The sequence below is a fragment of the Erigeron canadensis genome, chromosome 4, assembly GCF_010389155.1.
Source record: "Erigeron canadensis isolate Cc75 chromosome 4, C_canadensis_v1, whole genome shotgun sequence".
NCBI lineage: Eukaryota > Viridiplantae > Streptophyta > Magnoliopsida > Asterales > Asteraceae > Erigeron > Erigeron canadensis.
The window spans coordinates 17,755,266-17,773,068 of NC_057764.1; the positions used below are offsets into that span (position 1 = coordinate 17,755,266).

A 17,803-nucleotide genomic window follows, 5' to 3' on the forward strand; every position below is an offset into this window, starting at 1 on the left:
ATTTGTATGGGACTAAGTATACTTTCTACACCGACCACAAAAGCTTGCAATATGTGTTCACACAAAAGGAAATGAATGTAAGACAACGGAGATGGATGGAACTTCTGAAAGATTATGATTGTGAGATTAAATATCATCCCGGTAAAGCCAATGTGGTGGCGGATGCATTAAGTAGGAAGGTGCGTAATTTCTCTTGTAGATTGATGAGCATGGTTGTTCAAGCCAAGTCGGGGCTACTTGATCGTATCAAGGAAGCTCAAGTGAAGGCTTTGATGAAGGATAACATTGATAAAGAGAGTATTGGAAATAAGAAATATCTTGACATGGAAACGAACAGCCGTGGTTTCCAAACGTATAAGGGTCGAATTTGGGTACCATTGCTTGATGGTAACCGAGAATTGATCCTAGAAGAAGCTCATAGGTCAAGATATTCAGTTCACCCCGATGTTACAAAGATGTATGCAGATTTGAAGGCTATCTATTGGTGGCCAAACATTAAGGGAGAAGTTGCCCATTTTGTTGAAAGGTGTTTGACTTGTGCACGTGTGAAAACTGATCATAAAAAGCCATATGGAATGTTGCATCAGTTGGAAATTCCGGAATGGAAATGGGATCATATAACTATGGATTTTGTGACTAAGTTACCGAGGACTCCTAAAGGTAATGATATGATATGGGTTATTGTGGATAGATTGACGAAGAGTGCTCATTTCCTAGCAACACGTCAAAATGTACCCTTAGCCAAGATGGCAAAGATGTAAATAGATGAAATTATGTCCAAACATGGTGTACCACTACCTATTGTTTCAGATCGAGACTTGAGGTATGTATCTAGCTTTTGGAAAAGTCTTCAGCGAGAATCAGGTACTAGAGTAAACTTGAGTACCGCCTAGAGTATGGTGGAGCATGGGATGATCATTTGGAGGATATGTTGAGAGCTTGTGTACTAGAGTATGGTGGAGCATGGGATGATCATTTGAAACTGATTGAGTTTTCTTATAATAATAGCTATCATCCAAGTATTGGAATGCCACCATTTGAAATGCTTTATGGTAGAAGGTGTAGGACTCCAAGTTGTTGGATGGAGCCCGGTGAAAAGCAAATTACGGGTCCTAAAATTGTAGAGATCACAGCTGAAAAAGTTAATGTTGCAAAGGAAGCACTTCTTATGGCTAGAGAATGATAGAAAACGTATGCCGATAAGGAAAGAAGGCCAATTGAGTTCAAAGTTGGTGATTTGGTGATGCTGAAAGTCTCTCCTTGAAAGGAGTTATTCATTTTGGTAAGAAAGGAAAGCTAAGTCCACGATTCATTGGACCATTTAAGGTACTTCAACGCATCAAGGATGTAGCTTATCGATTGGAATTACCTCCTGAATTAGATGGGATTCATAGTACATTTCATGTATCTTACTTGAGGAAATGTTTGGCGGATAAATCTGGTGTTATTCCCATTGAAGATGTAAGCATTGATCCGAGTAAAAGAATGATTGAGGAACCGGTAGCCATACTTGGAAGGAAGCAAAAGAAGCTACGTCGGAAATTGATTGACCTTGTGTTGATCAAATGGAAGCACACTCATGGTGAAAGCATGACTTGGGAAACCGAATCCGTGATGAAAGAAAAGTATCCAGAATTGTTCATTTCTGAAGTGATTCCGAGGACTGAATCCTCTTAAGGGGGAGGTAATTGTAACATCTCAAACTTTTCATATTTGACTAATTGACTTTCGGTTAGTTAACGTTACGTCGTTAAGTTTATGTGCCTTATATGTGATAATGTGATTTAATGTTATATGTGATATGACTAACGTGTTGTTTAATGAAAGTAATTAAAGTGTTATGATGTAAGTAAGTGCTTGTTAGTGTGTTAAGTCTCCCGGTTAGTGATTTTAAGCTTAGAACGTTAAGTTAGAAAGTCGAAGGGTCCTGAGTGTGACTTAATGAGTTGATGGCCAGGGGTTAATGAGCAATTAGGCAGCCCTAATTGTCACATAACTGCTGCTACGTGTGTGAGAAAACCCCCCAGTTGATTTCCCTTTCCTCTCCAATCAAGATCCCTCCAAGATTTCATCGTTTCGTGCCGTTTCAATCAAGTTTTGTTTAGATCTTGAATTCCCTAAGTAATCTACAGGTAATATAGGTAATATTCTCTTTGAAATCTGATCTTATGAGTCATAGATGAGTATTCAATCTAGGCCATGGGGTTTGGGTTAGGTTATTTGATTAAACGATTACCGATTCATGTTATGCGGGTGATTCAATGATTGATTTATGTTGTAAAGGATTAAAGGATTGATCGATGGATTAAAGTTACTAAAAGTGTTGTCAAAGGGGTTAATTTTATGTCTCCAGGTCGAATTGATGATTGGTGTCCGTATGGAATTCGATTAAAGGGTTAAAAATTGGGTTTTTGGTCGAACTGAGTTTTGTGCGGTGCACACAATCAAATTTTGAAAAATGGATTTCTGATGGGTGCCTGATATGTGGCGCACAAGGATTTTGTGCGGTGCACTGATGATATGCTCAAATTTTCTGTCACAAAATTCGTTAATTTGTGCGGAGCATAGAATATTTGTGCGGTGCACAAATGACTTTTCCTTGCTTTGTGCGGCGCACAGGATTCCTGTGCGGTGTACAAATGGGTCCAGTTAGTACTTAAGTTTTGTTTAGCTTATAGATCGATCTTATACTCATTCTAGGTTGTCGTGAGCACTTAGCAAGCACAATTAGACACTCTTAACTTGTTCGTAAGCTGTATCAAGGTAAGATACACTATTTTGACACGCTGAGGGTTCAACAAAAGAATGGTTTTCGTATTATAACTTCCTTAACGGTATTTTGTTACTTATAAGTATTCGGGAGTACATGGGAAGTTATATGGGCTATGCAAATGACCAATGAGGCCTGAAATGCAGTCCCAATGATATGTGATGTTGTATTATCAAATGAAATGCAATGTCTTATGATGAATTGATTTATGACACTTGTTGATGAGTATGGAAATGTGCATGTTTGTATGGCTTGTTCATCTAGTTCACTAGACTCATTAAGTTGCCATGTCACGTACACGTTTAAGGGCCCAAACGTAAAGATGTATATATGTGATGATTGTTTAGGTTGTGTAAACACCTAAACTATAAGTGATGTGAAATCAAGCTCGTAAATTTAACGTGAAAGTGTTAAGCTTAACCTGTACTTGCCCTAGCCCGGTTAAGTGCGTTGATGTGGTTGCTCGGGTGGCTCCTTGCAACGATGTATAACGTGAAGAGTAATACGGGAGGTCTTACCAGCCCCACTGTCATTGAACATACGGATTACTCTTGGAATTGGCCTGCCATTCCTTAACGACATCGATTGACAGCCGTAAGGTGTGTTCATCTAGTCGGGTGTAACTTATGTTACACTTAAATAATGTTATGATGTAATGTGTAACGACGTTAAAGATGATTAGGCACAATTAAGGTGACCTATTCTATATGAAAGATGATGAATGAGATGATATGTGATGATACGTGTTCTAATGATGCAAAACGATCTATATATGTAGATGCAGATTCGTTGTGACAATCGCAACATAGATTTGATTATTGTTTATGTTTTAGGAACTATGTTTGTAATCATTTAAATAAGAGCTTGTGTTGATATTTAATGATTACGTTTGAACCTCAATATTATATCTGTTTGTGTTTTATATTGTGTTTGTGTGTTATATATTGTTTTGCAGGTACAAGAATATAGAATCAAGGTTTATAAGTGTCATATAACATTTAAACGATGATTGGATGTTGTGTATGAGCCAAACGAAGCCAAACAAAGCACCAAGGGGTTGAACCTCGTGCTGACGTCATCGGCATGTAGGACTGACCTCGTGTTGACGTCAGCACGAGGGAGATCGATTGGATGCTTATTTCGGGCCTAATCTTCGATTAAGGCCTAAGCCCATACGAACCAAAACACTTCTAGTATAAATACAAGACCTAATCTACGGAATTAGGTTAATCGTTTTTTCATGGAATCACATATTGATGAATTCAAGTTACTTGTTCCTTCGTGTGACCTCCTACACAAACCACAAGTGTTGTGCATCTCCTTAGGTTGGTTAATTACTCATTAATCAGCAAAAAGCAATAGCAATCTAGTTATCTAAAGAGGATTCCGCACCCTTGACATAACAAATCTGTAGCAACCGTCAAATTTCCAGGTCAACAATTAAAATAAAAATCATTTAGTAAATTATATTGAACTGTGATTTGAAAATTTTCATGTTTATATATATATAAATCTATATGTGTATATGCCTTTCTATAAAAAAAAAAAAAAATCATTATTTTCTCTTGTTATCCAAATCGGCCAAATGGCCTTGACCATAGAAACATACTCACATGTTGGCATAAAATAAGTTAAGAGAATTTAGTTAATGTGATACACAAATAAAGGAGGTAGCCAAGATACTTTCATGGCCATGATCAAAGTTTTGTCTAGTATCATACAAATATTAACTCATCATCTTCCTATATCCTTACATAAATATAGAAACTAGTAATGAACAACAAGAACCTTTTACTTATCATCCCTTTCTCGACATTCCATGTAGAGGGACAAACAAGATGGGCAATTGGTCATATAGGTTCTTCAGTTATAGGAAGCTAAGACCTTACCATTTATTTTTTTTTACTTTTATTGTGATAATGTTGTACCCCATCATCAGGAAGTGAACCACTAATGAGACAAGTCAAAAAGAAAACACAAAAATGATAGTCTCCTCCATACAACCTAGACTATCCATTTGTGACAAACCTCCAATAACCTCTTTCCCCTCCTAGAAATAAGAATCTTTCTATTATGAATGTATCAACACAACCTAGTAGCTAGGTAATTAAGGGACAAAACCTCCCCTTCCAATCCCCTCAATCCAACGAGAGAACACCCATCCAAATGAGAAAGTTTCCAAAATAGCTTTTCAACTCTAGCATGACATTCTCAAGTATAATCTGAAAATTTGTAGACTTGACACCTCAATAGAATTGGTAATTATGGGTTAGGAGACAAATATAAAGTGACAAAACCAATATCTTTGGTCATTGATCTTTCATGACCCAAGATCATAGTCTCTTTTATATATAACCTCTTAATTTCACACCCAAAAGCCCCAACTAAATCTTTATCACTTAAGTACGCATCCCGCCAACTGAAAGTACATGAAAAGAATTATACAACCCATGATCTGGAGTTAGGAGCCGCAATATTCGCGCTAAAAATGTGGAGGCATTACCTGTATGGAACGAAGTGTATGATATTTACGGATCACAAGAGCCTCCAACACATTTTTGAACAAAGAGATCTAAACATGAGACAGCAGAGGTGGGTAGAATTGTTAAATGCTTATAATTGTGAAATCTGTTATCACCCAGGGAAAGCAAATATGGTTGCAGATGCCTTAAGTCGGAAAGAAAGAACCAAACCACTTCGAGTTCGGGCATTAAATATGACCATTCGTACGAATCTCACTTCTCAAATTCGAGATGTACAACTTGAGGCATTAATGAAAGAAAATGAGAAGGGTGAAGCTTTGAAGGGGATGGACAACCAATTTGAAATCAAGGCGGATGGAAGTCGTTATTTCATGAATCGGATTTGGGTGCCTAGTTTTGGTGGACTAAGGAACTTAGTAATGGATGAGGCCCATAAAACAAGATATTCAATTCATCCCGGAGCTGATAAAATGTATCATGGGCTGAAGGAGTTATATTGGTGGCCTAATATGAAGGCCGACATCGCCACCTATGTCAGTAAATGTCTCACATGTTCTAAAGTAAAAGCAGAGACTCAAAAGCCGTCTGGATTACTGCAACAGCCTGAAATTCCGCAGTGGAAGTGGGAAGGTATAACCATGGATTTCATAACAAAGCTGCCAAAGACACAAGGAGGTTACGACACTATTTGGGTTATAGTAGATCGACTTACTAAGTCAGCACATTTCTTACCAATTAAAGAGACCGACAAAATTGAAAAACTAGCCCAATTGTACCTAAGGGAGATTGTCTCAAGGCACAGAGTTCCCATTTCTATCATCTCCGACCGTGACAGTAAGTTTACCTCTAGATTTTGGCAGTCACTTCAAGAAGCTCTAGGAACTCGATTGGATATGAGCACCGCTTATCACCCCAAAACCGATGGTCAAAGTGAAAGGACCATTCAGACTCTAGAATACATGCTCAGAGCATGTGTGATCGACTTTGGCAATGGATGGGATAAGCACTTACCCCTAGCAGAATTTTCATACGACAATAGTTACCATACTAGTATTAAAACTGCTCCGTTTGAGGCACTTTATGGGAGAAAGTGTCGATCGCCTGTGTGTTGAGCTGAAATAGGAGATAGTCAAATCACCGGGCCCGAAATTATACATGAAACCACTGAGAAGATTATTCAAATCCAAGAAAGGTTGAAAGCGGCAAGAGACCGCCAGAAAAGCTATGCTGACGTTAGGAGAAAACCATTGGAATTCCAAGTTGGTGACAGAGTCATGTTAAAAGTATCACCATGGAAAGGGGTGATACATTTTGGCAAACGGGGAAAGCTAAATCCCAGATACATCGAACCATTTGAAATCAACGAAAGAATTGGCCCCGTAGCATACAAGTTGAAGTTGCCACAAGAACTTAGTGGTGTTCACAACACTTTTCATGTATCTAATTTGATGAAATGTTTAGCAGATGACAACCTGGTTATTCCTTTAGAGTAACTCCAATTGGATAACAAATTGCATTTTATTGAAGAGCCCGTGGAGATAATGGACCGAGAAACCAAGAGGTTGAAACAAAGTCACATCCCAATACTTAAAGTTCGGTGGAACTCTAGGCGAGGTCCAGAATTTACATGTGAACGCGAGGATCAAATGAAACAGAAGTATCCTCATCTTTTCTCAACTCCTTCAAAGACCACCCCGAAAGTTCCTTTAACGGGTAGATACTGTAGCAACCGTCAAATTTCCAGGTCAACATTTAAAACAAAAATCATTTAGTAAATTATATTGAACTGTGATTTGCAAATTTTCATGTTTATATATATATAAATCTATATGTGTATATGCCTTTGTATATAAAAAAAACACGCAAAGATCATTATTTTCTCTTGTTATCCAAATCGGCCAAATGGCCTTGACCATAGAAACATACTCACATGTTAGAATAAAATAAGTTAAGAGAATTTAATTAATGTGATACACAAATAAAGGAGGTAGCCAAGATACTTTCATGGCCATGATCAAAGTTTTGTCTAGTATCATACAAATATTAACTCATCATCTTTCTATATCATTACATAACTATAGAAACTAGTAATGAACAACAAGAACCTTTTCCTTATCACCCCTCTCTCAACATTCCATGTAGAGGGACAAACAAGATGGGCAATTGGTCATATAGGTTCTTCAATTATAGGAAGCTAAGACCTTACCATTTATTTATTTTTAATTCTTTTGTGATAATGTTGTACCCTATCATCAGGAAGTGAACCACTAATGAGACAAGTCAAAAAGAAAACACAAAAATGATAGTCTCCTCCATACAACCTAGACTATCCATTTGTGACAAACCTCCAATAACCTCTTGCCCTTCTAGAAATAAAAATCTTTCTATTATGAATGTATCAACACAACCTAGTAGCTAGGTAATTAAGAGACAAACCCTCCCCTTCCAATCCCCTCAACCAACGAGAGAACACCCATCCAAATGAGAAAGTTTCCAAAATAGCTTTTCAACTCTAGCATGACATTCTCAAGTATAATCTGAAAATTTGTAGACTTGTCACCTCAATAGAATTCGTAGTTATGGGTTAGGAGACAAACAGAAAGTGACAAAACCAATATCTCTGGTCATTGATCTTTCATGACCCAAGATCATAGTCTCTTTGATATATAACCTCTTAATTTCACACCTAAAAGCACCAACTAAATCTTTGTCACTTAAGTACTTAAAACTTCCCTCATATTTCGTTCCTTCACTAATCAGAAAAATTCAGCATCAAAATACCACTAATATCTTCACCATGGCCATAAAAGATAGCTAATATACGGTTGTGTTCTCGGCTCCCTTAGCTACAGTTTAGTAACGTAACACTATAAGGTTTCGAGTCTTACTAGAGGGATTTTCGTAGCTTAGGTAATTTCCGTAAGTACATTAATATTCTCTTCGTCTCAATCATGTTATAGTTCGGAAATATATCACTGAATCGAATTTGTATCCTATGAATCTCACTAGACGTATTCCGTCGGGAACGGGAAGCTTTCTGGTCGTCTTTGGAAATTTCGATAGGTGTCCTTAACTAATTCTCCGACTAGCTGTAAGTATACTAGATCCCTCTCGTCAGTTGTAACACTTCAGAATCTTGGTAGAAATAGACACTTAAAACTATATGAATCTGAACCTTTATAAATCATGTATGTAAATGGCTCGTGACAAGTTAGTATATATATATATATATATATTTGTTGGACTATATTTCTTGTCCCTGTTAATATCATTCATTATGTACCTTATACATTTCAACTCATAAAATACATTCGAGATTTGTTGTTAGAAATCCAAAAGTAGTGATACATTGTAATTTAAGTTATGGACTTACTTGTGGATTAAGTCATGAGTTGATGATTTCTAAGGTTGAGGGGCTAATTGTGATTATTAGCATTGTTAGTTTGTTTAGACTATAAATAGCCCTCAATCCCTTAGAAATCAACAACAACACACATAACTGTTGAACAATTCATATACCATTACACCTGAATAACACACTCTTGATCCAAATTCTCTCTCAAAACACACACAAACACCAAGAACACACACACTAACCAAACGCCATTGTTGATGTGAATTCAAATGATAAAATCGTGTTGTTACATGTGGTATCAGAGCCAAACATCATTCTGATCTCGATCCATAACTGAATTCAATCACAAATCATCACACAATCACCTTTAATTCTGTTTTTTTTCTGTTTCCGTTGGTTTTTTTTTTCTCACTAAAAATCCAAAAATTAACCTCTCAAATCACATAAAATCACAAATGTTTGTTCACCGTTCGATTCCTCATAGTTCATAACATAATCCTCTCAAGTTTCGTATTCTAATTCGATCTGGATCAAAAGTTCAGATTTTGAGTTTTTGGCGCTAAAATTTGGGATTTGATTCTGTTGTGTTATAAGATAAAGTGTGTTAATCGGATCGTTGCTGAGGTGAAAACAAACTGTTTGCAAGTGGTTTCATGTTCCAATTCTCAGAAAATCAAAAGATATTGAAGTTTTAAAAATCATCAATGGAGTTGTTCATGTTCAGAGGTTGAAGACGACTGTGTAAAGCTAAAACGATCACATTTAGATCGTTTCAGTTTTCTTTCCTTGATACTTACACTTCAATATTGTTTCACTGTTGTGGCTTGTAAAACGATTCAAATTTGATCGTTTTGACAAGTGTGGTTGTAGTGTGAAGAATTGATTGTGGCTAACTGATCCTTTGGATTGGTTCTGGTCAATTCAATTTCTTGAAATTAATCAAGTTGTTGAAAATTCCTGAAAAGAAACCAAAATGATCTCTTTTAGATCGTTTCAGTTTTTCTTTGAACCAAAACGATCTCTTTAAGATCGTTTCAGTTTTCTTCTTCTCAAGATCGTTTCAGTTTAAATCGTTTCATTCTTAATTCAATTTAGATCGTTTCAATTAGATCGTTTCATTCCTGCAAATTGAGATCATTTCATTCCTGCACATTTAGATCGTTTCATTCTCACTTCTTCTACATTGTTTCATTTCACTTTCTTAAAACGATTTTAATTCAGATCGTTTCATTTTCATTTTAATTCAGATCGTTTCATTTTCATTTTAATTCAGATCATTTCATTTTCATTTTAATTCAGATCGTTTCATTTTCATTTCAATTCAGATCGTTTCATTTCATTCCAAATTAGATCGTTTCATAGTTTCATACTTTCTTCAAAATCAACTCAATTCTCAATTCAAATCAATTTCAAATGACTACTCGTGAAGCATTGTCTCTGGGTACTGATACAAGACCTCTAGTTCTTTATCGTGGTAATTATGGACTTTGGAAGAAAAGGTTCATTGATTATGTGGAACGTCAGACTAATGGTCACATGCTTAAGGATTCAATCATGAAAGGACTTGCTAAGCATCGTCATCCTACTACTGGTGCTATTTTGACTCCTGTCTTTTGAATGCCGAACAAAGAGATCGTACTGCTGCTGACAACAGAGCTAGGTCATGCTTGTACCAACCACTTCCTGATGAGATCTATGGCTCAGTTGATGCTTACGACACAGCAAAGGAGATTTGGGATGAAGTTGCTAGACAAATGGAAGGTTCTGATGTCACCTCAACAATTCGACTGACAAATGTCTTAACTGAGTTTGACAATTTTCAGAAATCCCCAAATGAATCTCTTGAGTTCGTGTACTACAGATTCTGCAATGTGATCAATTAACTGAGAAAGAACAAGGTCAAGAAAGATGATATTGAGCTGAACATCAAATTTATCAAAGCACTTGGTCCCGAATGGGAAGATTATGGAACTCAAATCAAGCAACATCAAGATCTGACCAAATTCACCATTCATACTCTTTATGAATCTTTCAAGTTGAATGAGCAACAAGTTCTAAGCAGATATTCATTCAACAAAGTGCCAGAAGTTGTATCTACTGATCCTTTGGCATTGGTTGTTGAAAGAAAGGTTTCTGAGGCTCTTAAAAGACAAATGGCTGTTGTTTCTTCGTCTGATGAGGAGGGAGAAGATTACTTGGCTCCAAGAGATGGTATTCCTGATGAATTCTACCAAGCTCTTGCCACTGTGACCAAGCATTTCAAGAAAAAGTATTTCAAAGAGAGGCCAACTAACAACAATCTTCGAACTTCATCAACAAGTGCATTTCCAAAGTAGGAACAATATCATCACAAGAGTTTTAAACAAGGTGAAACAACTGGTTCCAAGAAAGGAGATAAGAAAGCCAAATCTGAGAAACAAATCATGGAGAAAGGAAAAACATCTGATAAAAAGTGTTACAACTGTGGAATTCCTGGTCATTTTGCTGTGGATTGCAAGCTACCTTGCAAGAAGAATTATGAATACTACAAGCAGAAGATGCTTCTGGCAAAGCAAGTTGAAGCCGGTCAAGCCTTGATTGCTGAAGATGACAAGTGGCTTTTGCTTACTGATGATAAAGATGAAGATCTGTCTGCTAATGTATGTTTCATGGCAAGGTTGAGCAAAGACAAAGTGTTGGAGGCTGACAACAAAAACAGTTGAACTTGAAAGAATATACTTTTCTATCTGGCTAATGTATGTTTCTGTCTGCTAATGTATGTTTCATAGCCGAGTAGTCACGAAATAACTCATCAACATACTTAGAAATAAACACTCGAAATTTGATATTTACATACTGCATAGAAAAAAAGAGCTGGTGCATCACTTTCAACTATTAAGACAAACTACTATAGGACTTGTGAATTTAGTTACACATTTGTTTATGAGTATACTTCAAAGCTTTTAAAAACTCATGTGCATAATATCTCTATAAAGAAAAATACAAAGACTTCATATTAATTAGACATGGTGGTGTGATATCACGAAAAGCCACCTAATATACAAGAAATTTAAGTACGTTACTAATAAAAACCGTATGATATATCTAGGAAGCTCGTAACTCGGATATCGTCATAACCTCGTTACCACTCCAAGGTGAGTTCATAGCCCCCTTTTAAATAATTTTATTTTGGGGTGAGAATACATGCATAAGTTTACTTGTTTTAAGATTGGACAGAAGTACTTTGTTACTATATACTGCCTGAGTTGTTTCTCATCCTATCAAATCCCCTATTTCAATACCGTTAGTTATGGACTTAAGCGCGAGTAGTTGTGAATAGATCTATTGGGTTTGACACCCCCACCCGAGTTAGTAGCGCTAACTTGATCGACATGATCAAACGGGTGTACAATTATTTGATCCATAGTACTTGAGGATGAAAGTACTACGCATGGGGTAACTATATCATCGTTAAGCTTCGGTATTGGGAGCTCAGTTGTATAGTACTATATATATTATGAAAACCTTGTGATCCATAAACTATGTTGATATGATAAACCTATGATTCACCAACTTTATGTTGACGTTTTAGCATGTATTTCTCAGGTAACTAGTATGTTGGATTTTCATGGAGCTAAGTAGGAAACTCGTATGGAATCGTTCAAGAGTCTGGCACTAGATAATAAAAATAAGCTCCTATGTAATTTGAAGTTAATATTATTGTAGAAGTTATGTTTTAAATACAATACTATTGTACTTAATAAATAAAAATGACACATTTAGTGGTCATTCTCTGTACAATTTGTATTATGATTTTGCTTTAGTCATAACTCGCCAAAAATGATTAGGCGGGGTGTGACAGAATCATATCTTATTACGATCCACGCAACTATAGGGTACCTTACAAGTGGTATCAGAGCCCTAAGGTTGATTACCAGAAGGTGTAAGATTGTTTGATTTGCTATTGATTGTAAAATCAATTCGAAATTCATGTTTTTCCTTTAGTTCGCGTGTAACTTCGCGCGACCTCGTGCTTACGTCAACACGAGGTGATCCTTGCTTAGTGCCTACGTCAGCACTAACCTGACTTCGTGTCAACTTCGCACCACGTCTGCACGAATTGATCTTCGTGTTCTTATACGTGACCTAGTTTGTCTTTGTGTCACGTGCTTCTCACGTGTCCTTCGTGCTTCACTTCATGCTACGTGTACTTCGTGTGACCTCGTGCCGCACATACTCTTGTTATTTCGTTTTATTTGATTTCAAAAGATTTGTAATGACGACTATACCAGCTGCCGCAAACTCTCCTAATGCCCTACTTATCATCGAGATGATCATGCACGATCATGAGATTGGTCATGGAAACACACCTCTAAAGTTATTCCGTATGGAAAACTATTGGATGTGGAAGAGACGTTTGAAGACTACATTCGTCTCACTGACATGGACATGTGGCTAGTGATAACTCAAGGTTTTGATTGGCCTTCGTATGAGAAGAATGGAGTGATCGGCAGGTATACTTATGCTGATATGCCGATTGAAGAGCGAAAAAGATACGCAATTGAGGGAAAGGCCTTGTCCACTCTTACTATGGCCTTACCTCAAGATAGTGTACACTTGTTCAAGAAATACACTACTTCAAAGGACTTATGGGACGCTCATGAAAGATATTGTGAGGGCGATGTAACCTTGAAGAAAAATCGTATCAAACTTCTAAAGCGCCAATATGAAGCTTTCGATGGACTGAAAGGAGACTCTTAACGAGATTATTATTCGATTAAGTCATTTGACTACTGAGTTGTCATATTTTGAGGTTGTTTATCTCAAACTGAGCTAGTCGATAAATTTTTGGACTCACTACCTAAGACATGAACTCATTATGTTCATCAACTTCGAGATGATCAAGAATATAGCTCATGGGATTTTGAAAAGGTGGTTTCCAAGCTAAAGAACAGAGATATGAAAAGAAGAATTAAAGATACACACTCGGATTTAACTTAAGATCCATCATTGTATCATGCTAAGTCTGTTCATTTAGCAAGTTCTAGCTCGGGAAATAATGCATTTCTAAGTGGTTCTGAAGCGACACCAATAGTAAATGCTGAAGGTCTGGTGGGATATGTTGCTTATGACAATGCAAATACAAATGTCAAGAGCAATGTACAATCTTTTCGCTCTATGCCAATGAGTATGAGTTCTGCAGAAGGTAGAATGAGTGTTTACTCAGCCTTTTGTAATGCTCATGAAGCATTTATCGGAGGAAAGATTACTGATCCTGCAGTGATTGATGAGGATTACAATCAGATAGATCCTGATGATTTGGAAGAAATGGATCTACAATGGCAGCTAGCTATGCTCACTATTAAGGTCAGAATATTCACTCAGAGAACTAGGAGACCTATAGGTAAGGGCACCAAAGGCTTTGACAAATCAAAGGTGAAATGTTTCAATTGCGATGGATTTGGTCATTTTGCAAGAGAGTGTCAACGACCTAAGAGGATTGATAATACCGTTGCTGGTCGTCAGAATTACAATCAAGGCGATATTACTCCAAGTAATCAGAAAACTCAAGCAATGATTGCATATCCTGCTACTCCACAACAGCCAATTTCGTCACCATTTTTGGAGTCAAAGGCCGTTATTGTTCAGAATCCGGATGGTACTTATCATTGGGATACACAATCTGATGATACCTCGAATCATGCCTACATGGTAGAATTATATGATGAGGTAGCTGCAACAATTGATTATGCTGTATACTCAAGTGAAGAAAGTGCATCTGAGATAGTTAAGCAGAATGTACGTAATGTTGCTGAGACTGTGAGATCTGAGAGTGAACCTATGACATCAGTGAAAGCATCTGAAGAAAAGGAAGAGTCACCGAGTCCTGCTGATGACATTTCTATGAAGAGCATTCAAGATCAAATGAAGAACTTCGTGATACCTTAAGGTATGACAACTGAAGACTTTGTTGCATACATGGCAGATTGCAAGGCTGCAGATCAGAAGGTATCTTGTTCTTTGCTTTCTATTGTTGATGTTTGTAAAATGGTGTCAGATTTGAAACTTGAGGTATTAAAATTGAAAGAAAATTTAACTAGTTTAACTACTGAAAATGTTATTCTTAAGAAGGAAAGGAATGTGACTAAAGATTCTAATTTACTTCTGAAAGAGTAACAAACAAACTGAATTAAATTTTAATCCAGATTAAGTAGTATACTACACATTGAAAGACCGTGATACAGTTTTCTATGATAGAGAAGTATCTATAAATAGGATTGAACCTAAATCAATAATTGATAAAGTTTGGTGTGTAGAAAATAAAAAGGAATGGTTAGCTGAACAAATTCCTTATAAGGATAGACATTATGCTCCTTTTAAACCAGCAAGAACTATGGAAGAAGCGATTCAAACGCTTGATACCATAGATGAAATGAAGGAGTTTGGTATTCCGATTCCCGATATAGAATATGGTTCCTCTAGAAAACAACAGGCAAAGAAGTGCTATACTTGTCGTGAGAGAGGTCATATAGCTATTGAATGCCCAAATAGGAAGGTCAAGAATTCTAAGAATAACAGTCAAGTCATGTCAAAGGATGTTGATGAAATTTCTAATGATAAAGGGAAGGGAAAACTAGTTGAACAAGTAGCTTCACCACAATTTATGAGTGCATATAAAAGAGATTATTAGGAGGGGTATGCAAAAAGACATCCTGATAATAAAAATGCACAGAATTATGTTAAGTTACTTAAAAATGTGTCATATGGTGAGTCTACTGTGATAGATCAAGTGATTAATTTCAATAGATCTAAGACACCAAAACAACAGGGACCTTCACAGAATACTACTTCTAGTAATGTAAGTCTGAGTCGTTCTCATACACCTCAAAGGAGTTATTCACCTAGGAAGATGGCTCAGCAAAGTCGGTCACCCCCTTCTAGAATTAATAGTTCGTCTAACTTCTATGATCGATTAGGGAGTCAACCTAGATATGGTACACATTCACCAAGAAATTCTCTTCCTAAGACTCGTTTCACTTCACCTAAGAAATAGTCTGTGACACCATCTTCTTCCAAGGCTCCATTACAGAGTGATGGATATTGGACCGAATTAATCATTAGAGATGAATTCGGAAAACCTAAACCTCAAAAGGTTTGGGTTCCTTTCAGAAACTAACCATCTTATTGTCTGATGTGCAGGGAGAACTAAGGAAGCCTATTTGTCTTTGGTATGTTGACAGTGGATGCTCCCGGCACATGACAGGGGACAAGAATGTGTTGTCCAATTATGAAGATGTAAATGGTTCTTATGTTAGTTTCACAGGTCCCAAGGGCGGCAACATCTCGTGCTAAGGTGATGTTGTCAATGGGAAGATTACGCTGGAAAAAGTCAATTATGTGGAACAGTTAGCACATAATCTATTGATTGTTTCTCAGATTTGTGACAAGGGTAACAATGTCTATTTTACTGAGAAAGAAGCACTTATTCTGAAACCAGGATACGCTATTCCTGAAGACTGGATCCTGCTAAAAGCTCCTAGGAAGAGAGACATCTATGGCCTTGTGTTAGGTGTTGATGATCCAAAGGAGTCTGTTTGCTTGTTATCGAAAGCAAACGAATCTGAATCTTTACTATGGCATAGAAAAATGGGACATATCAATTTTTGAAAGATGAATGACGTTGTCAAACATGGTTTGGTTGACGGCGTTCCCATGAAATGGTTTGGAATGGAAGACAAATGTATACCTTGTCTGAAAGGTAAACAGCAAAAGTCTGCACATAAACCGAAACAAGAAAATTCTATTGCCAATCCTTTTGAGTTACTTCACATGGATCTATTTGGTCCAGTGAATGTAAGAAGTATCGGTGGTGACTACTCGAGATTCTCAGGGTATTCTTTCTTAAATCGAAAGATGAAGCTCCATAGATTTTGATAAATTTTCTTTGTCGAAACTGAAAATATTTATGGAGTTCGCGTTAAGAGAATCAGGAGTGATAACGGAACTGAATTTAAGAATAATGTGATGGATGTCTTTTGTTTGTCAAAAGGAATCCAACATCAATACAGTTCTCCGTATGAACCACAACCGAATGAAGTTGTTGAAAGAAAGAATATGACTCTAATCGAGACAGCCAGAACTATGCTTGCAGATTCAGGGCTTCCTACTATGTTTTGGGGGGAGGCAGTGAATACAGCTTGTCATATTTTAAATAGGGTTACTGTGGTCAAGCGTCATAACAAGACATGCTATGAGCGTCTACATAAGAAGAAACCGAATTTACAGAATGTTGAACCATTTGGTGTACCGTGTACTTTCTTGAAATATCTTCCTCAGTCAAAGTTTGATCCAAAGGTTGAAGAGGGATTTCATGGGTTATAAATCGGGAACATCAATTCTACGGGTTTATAACAAGCACTATTGTAAAACTCACCGAGTAGAGCCGAGTACTCTCCGAGTACTTGCTACAAGGTAGGGTGTCGAGTCGACCCGAGTTGGCCGATTACTCCGAGTACTCCCCGATTTGGTCACTTTGAACCCCGAGTACTCCCAACTCGCTTGTCGACCGACCTGGGAACGATTAGCGACTTCCGCAACGTTGATAACAAGCAGACAGGCAAAGTTGACTTGGGTACAAATGTCAAGATTGTCAATCATAAGCCCGCTATTCATTCTGGAACTAGCAAAAATTTTGATTATAATAGTGTGTTTAGTTCACTACACGGTCCTGATTCTTATTCAGATCCTGAAATAGTTGATGATGTGATTATTTTAAGAGATCACATGGATAATACTCCTACATCTCCGCCTACTCGAAATGTCGATACTACTCCAACCAAAGTTCAGTCTACTTTGATGAAAGTGGTAAGGACAAGAATAAGACACCAGATTCAGATGATAGTGAACCCGAGAACACTACACCACTTACTCCGTCAAAGGTTTCACTGCCTGATGATGATCTTATTTCTGAAGAATCAGAAGCTGATTTTAGCTCTCCTGAGTTTCAGATTAGAAAGAATTTAGGAGAAAGTCTGAATGTTGATTCGGTTCCTCAATATCGAGTTAATAAGGATCATCAAGTTGAAAATATTCTTGGTAATGCTACATATGTTGTTCGAACTAGAAACCAGTTGAATGAGGAACTGACTAGTTTGTTTAGTGAAGTGAAAGACACTGGATTGATAACTGAGTGTTTATATTCTGGTTTCATTTCAC

General features: G+C 37.0%; 1 protein-coding gene across 1 annotated transcript; it reads left to right on the forward strand.

Annotated features, from left to right (window-relative positions):
• The first annotated feature begins 928 nt into the window (after positions 1–928).
• Positions 929–1,677, forward strand: LOC122597066. Its single transcript, XM_043769698.1, has 2 exons — positions 929–1,171; positions 1,288–1,677. The coding sequence occupies exons 1-2, from the start codon at positions 929–931 to the stop codon at positions 1,675–1,677; spliced, it is 633 nt and encodes a 210-aa protein (XP_043625633.1).
• Positions 1,678–17,803: the final 16,126 nt, after the last annotated feature.

Bases quoted from the DNA above. Each gene is read 5' to 3' on its own strand.
- LOC122597066 (XM_043769698.1), top strand. From the start codon at position 929: ATGTTGAGAGCTTGTGTACTAGAGTATGGTGGAGCATGGGATGATCAT. The intron at 1,172-1,287 runs GCTAGAGAATGA...CATTTTGGTAAG, and splicing joins CAAAGGAAGCACTTCTTATG to AAAGGAAAGCTAAGTCCACG.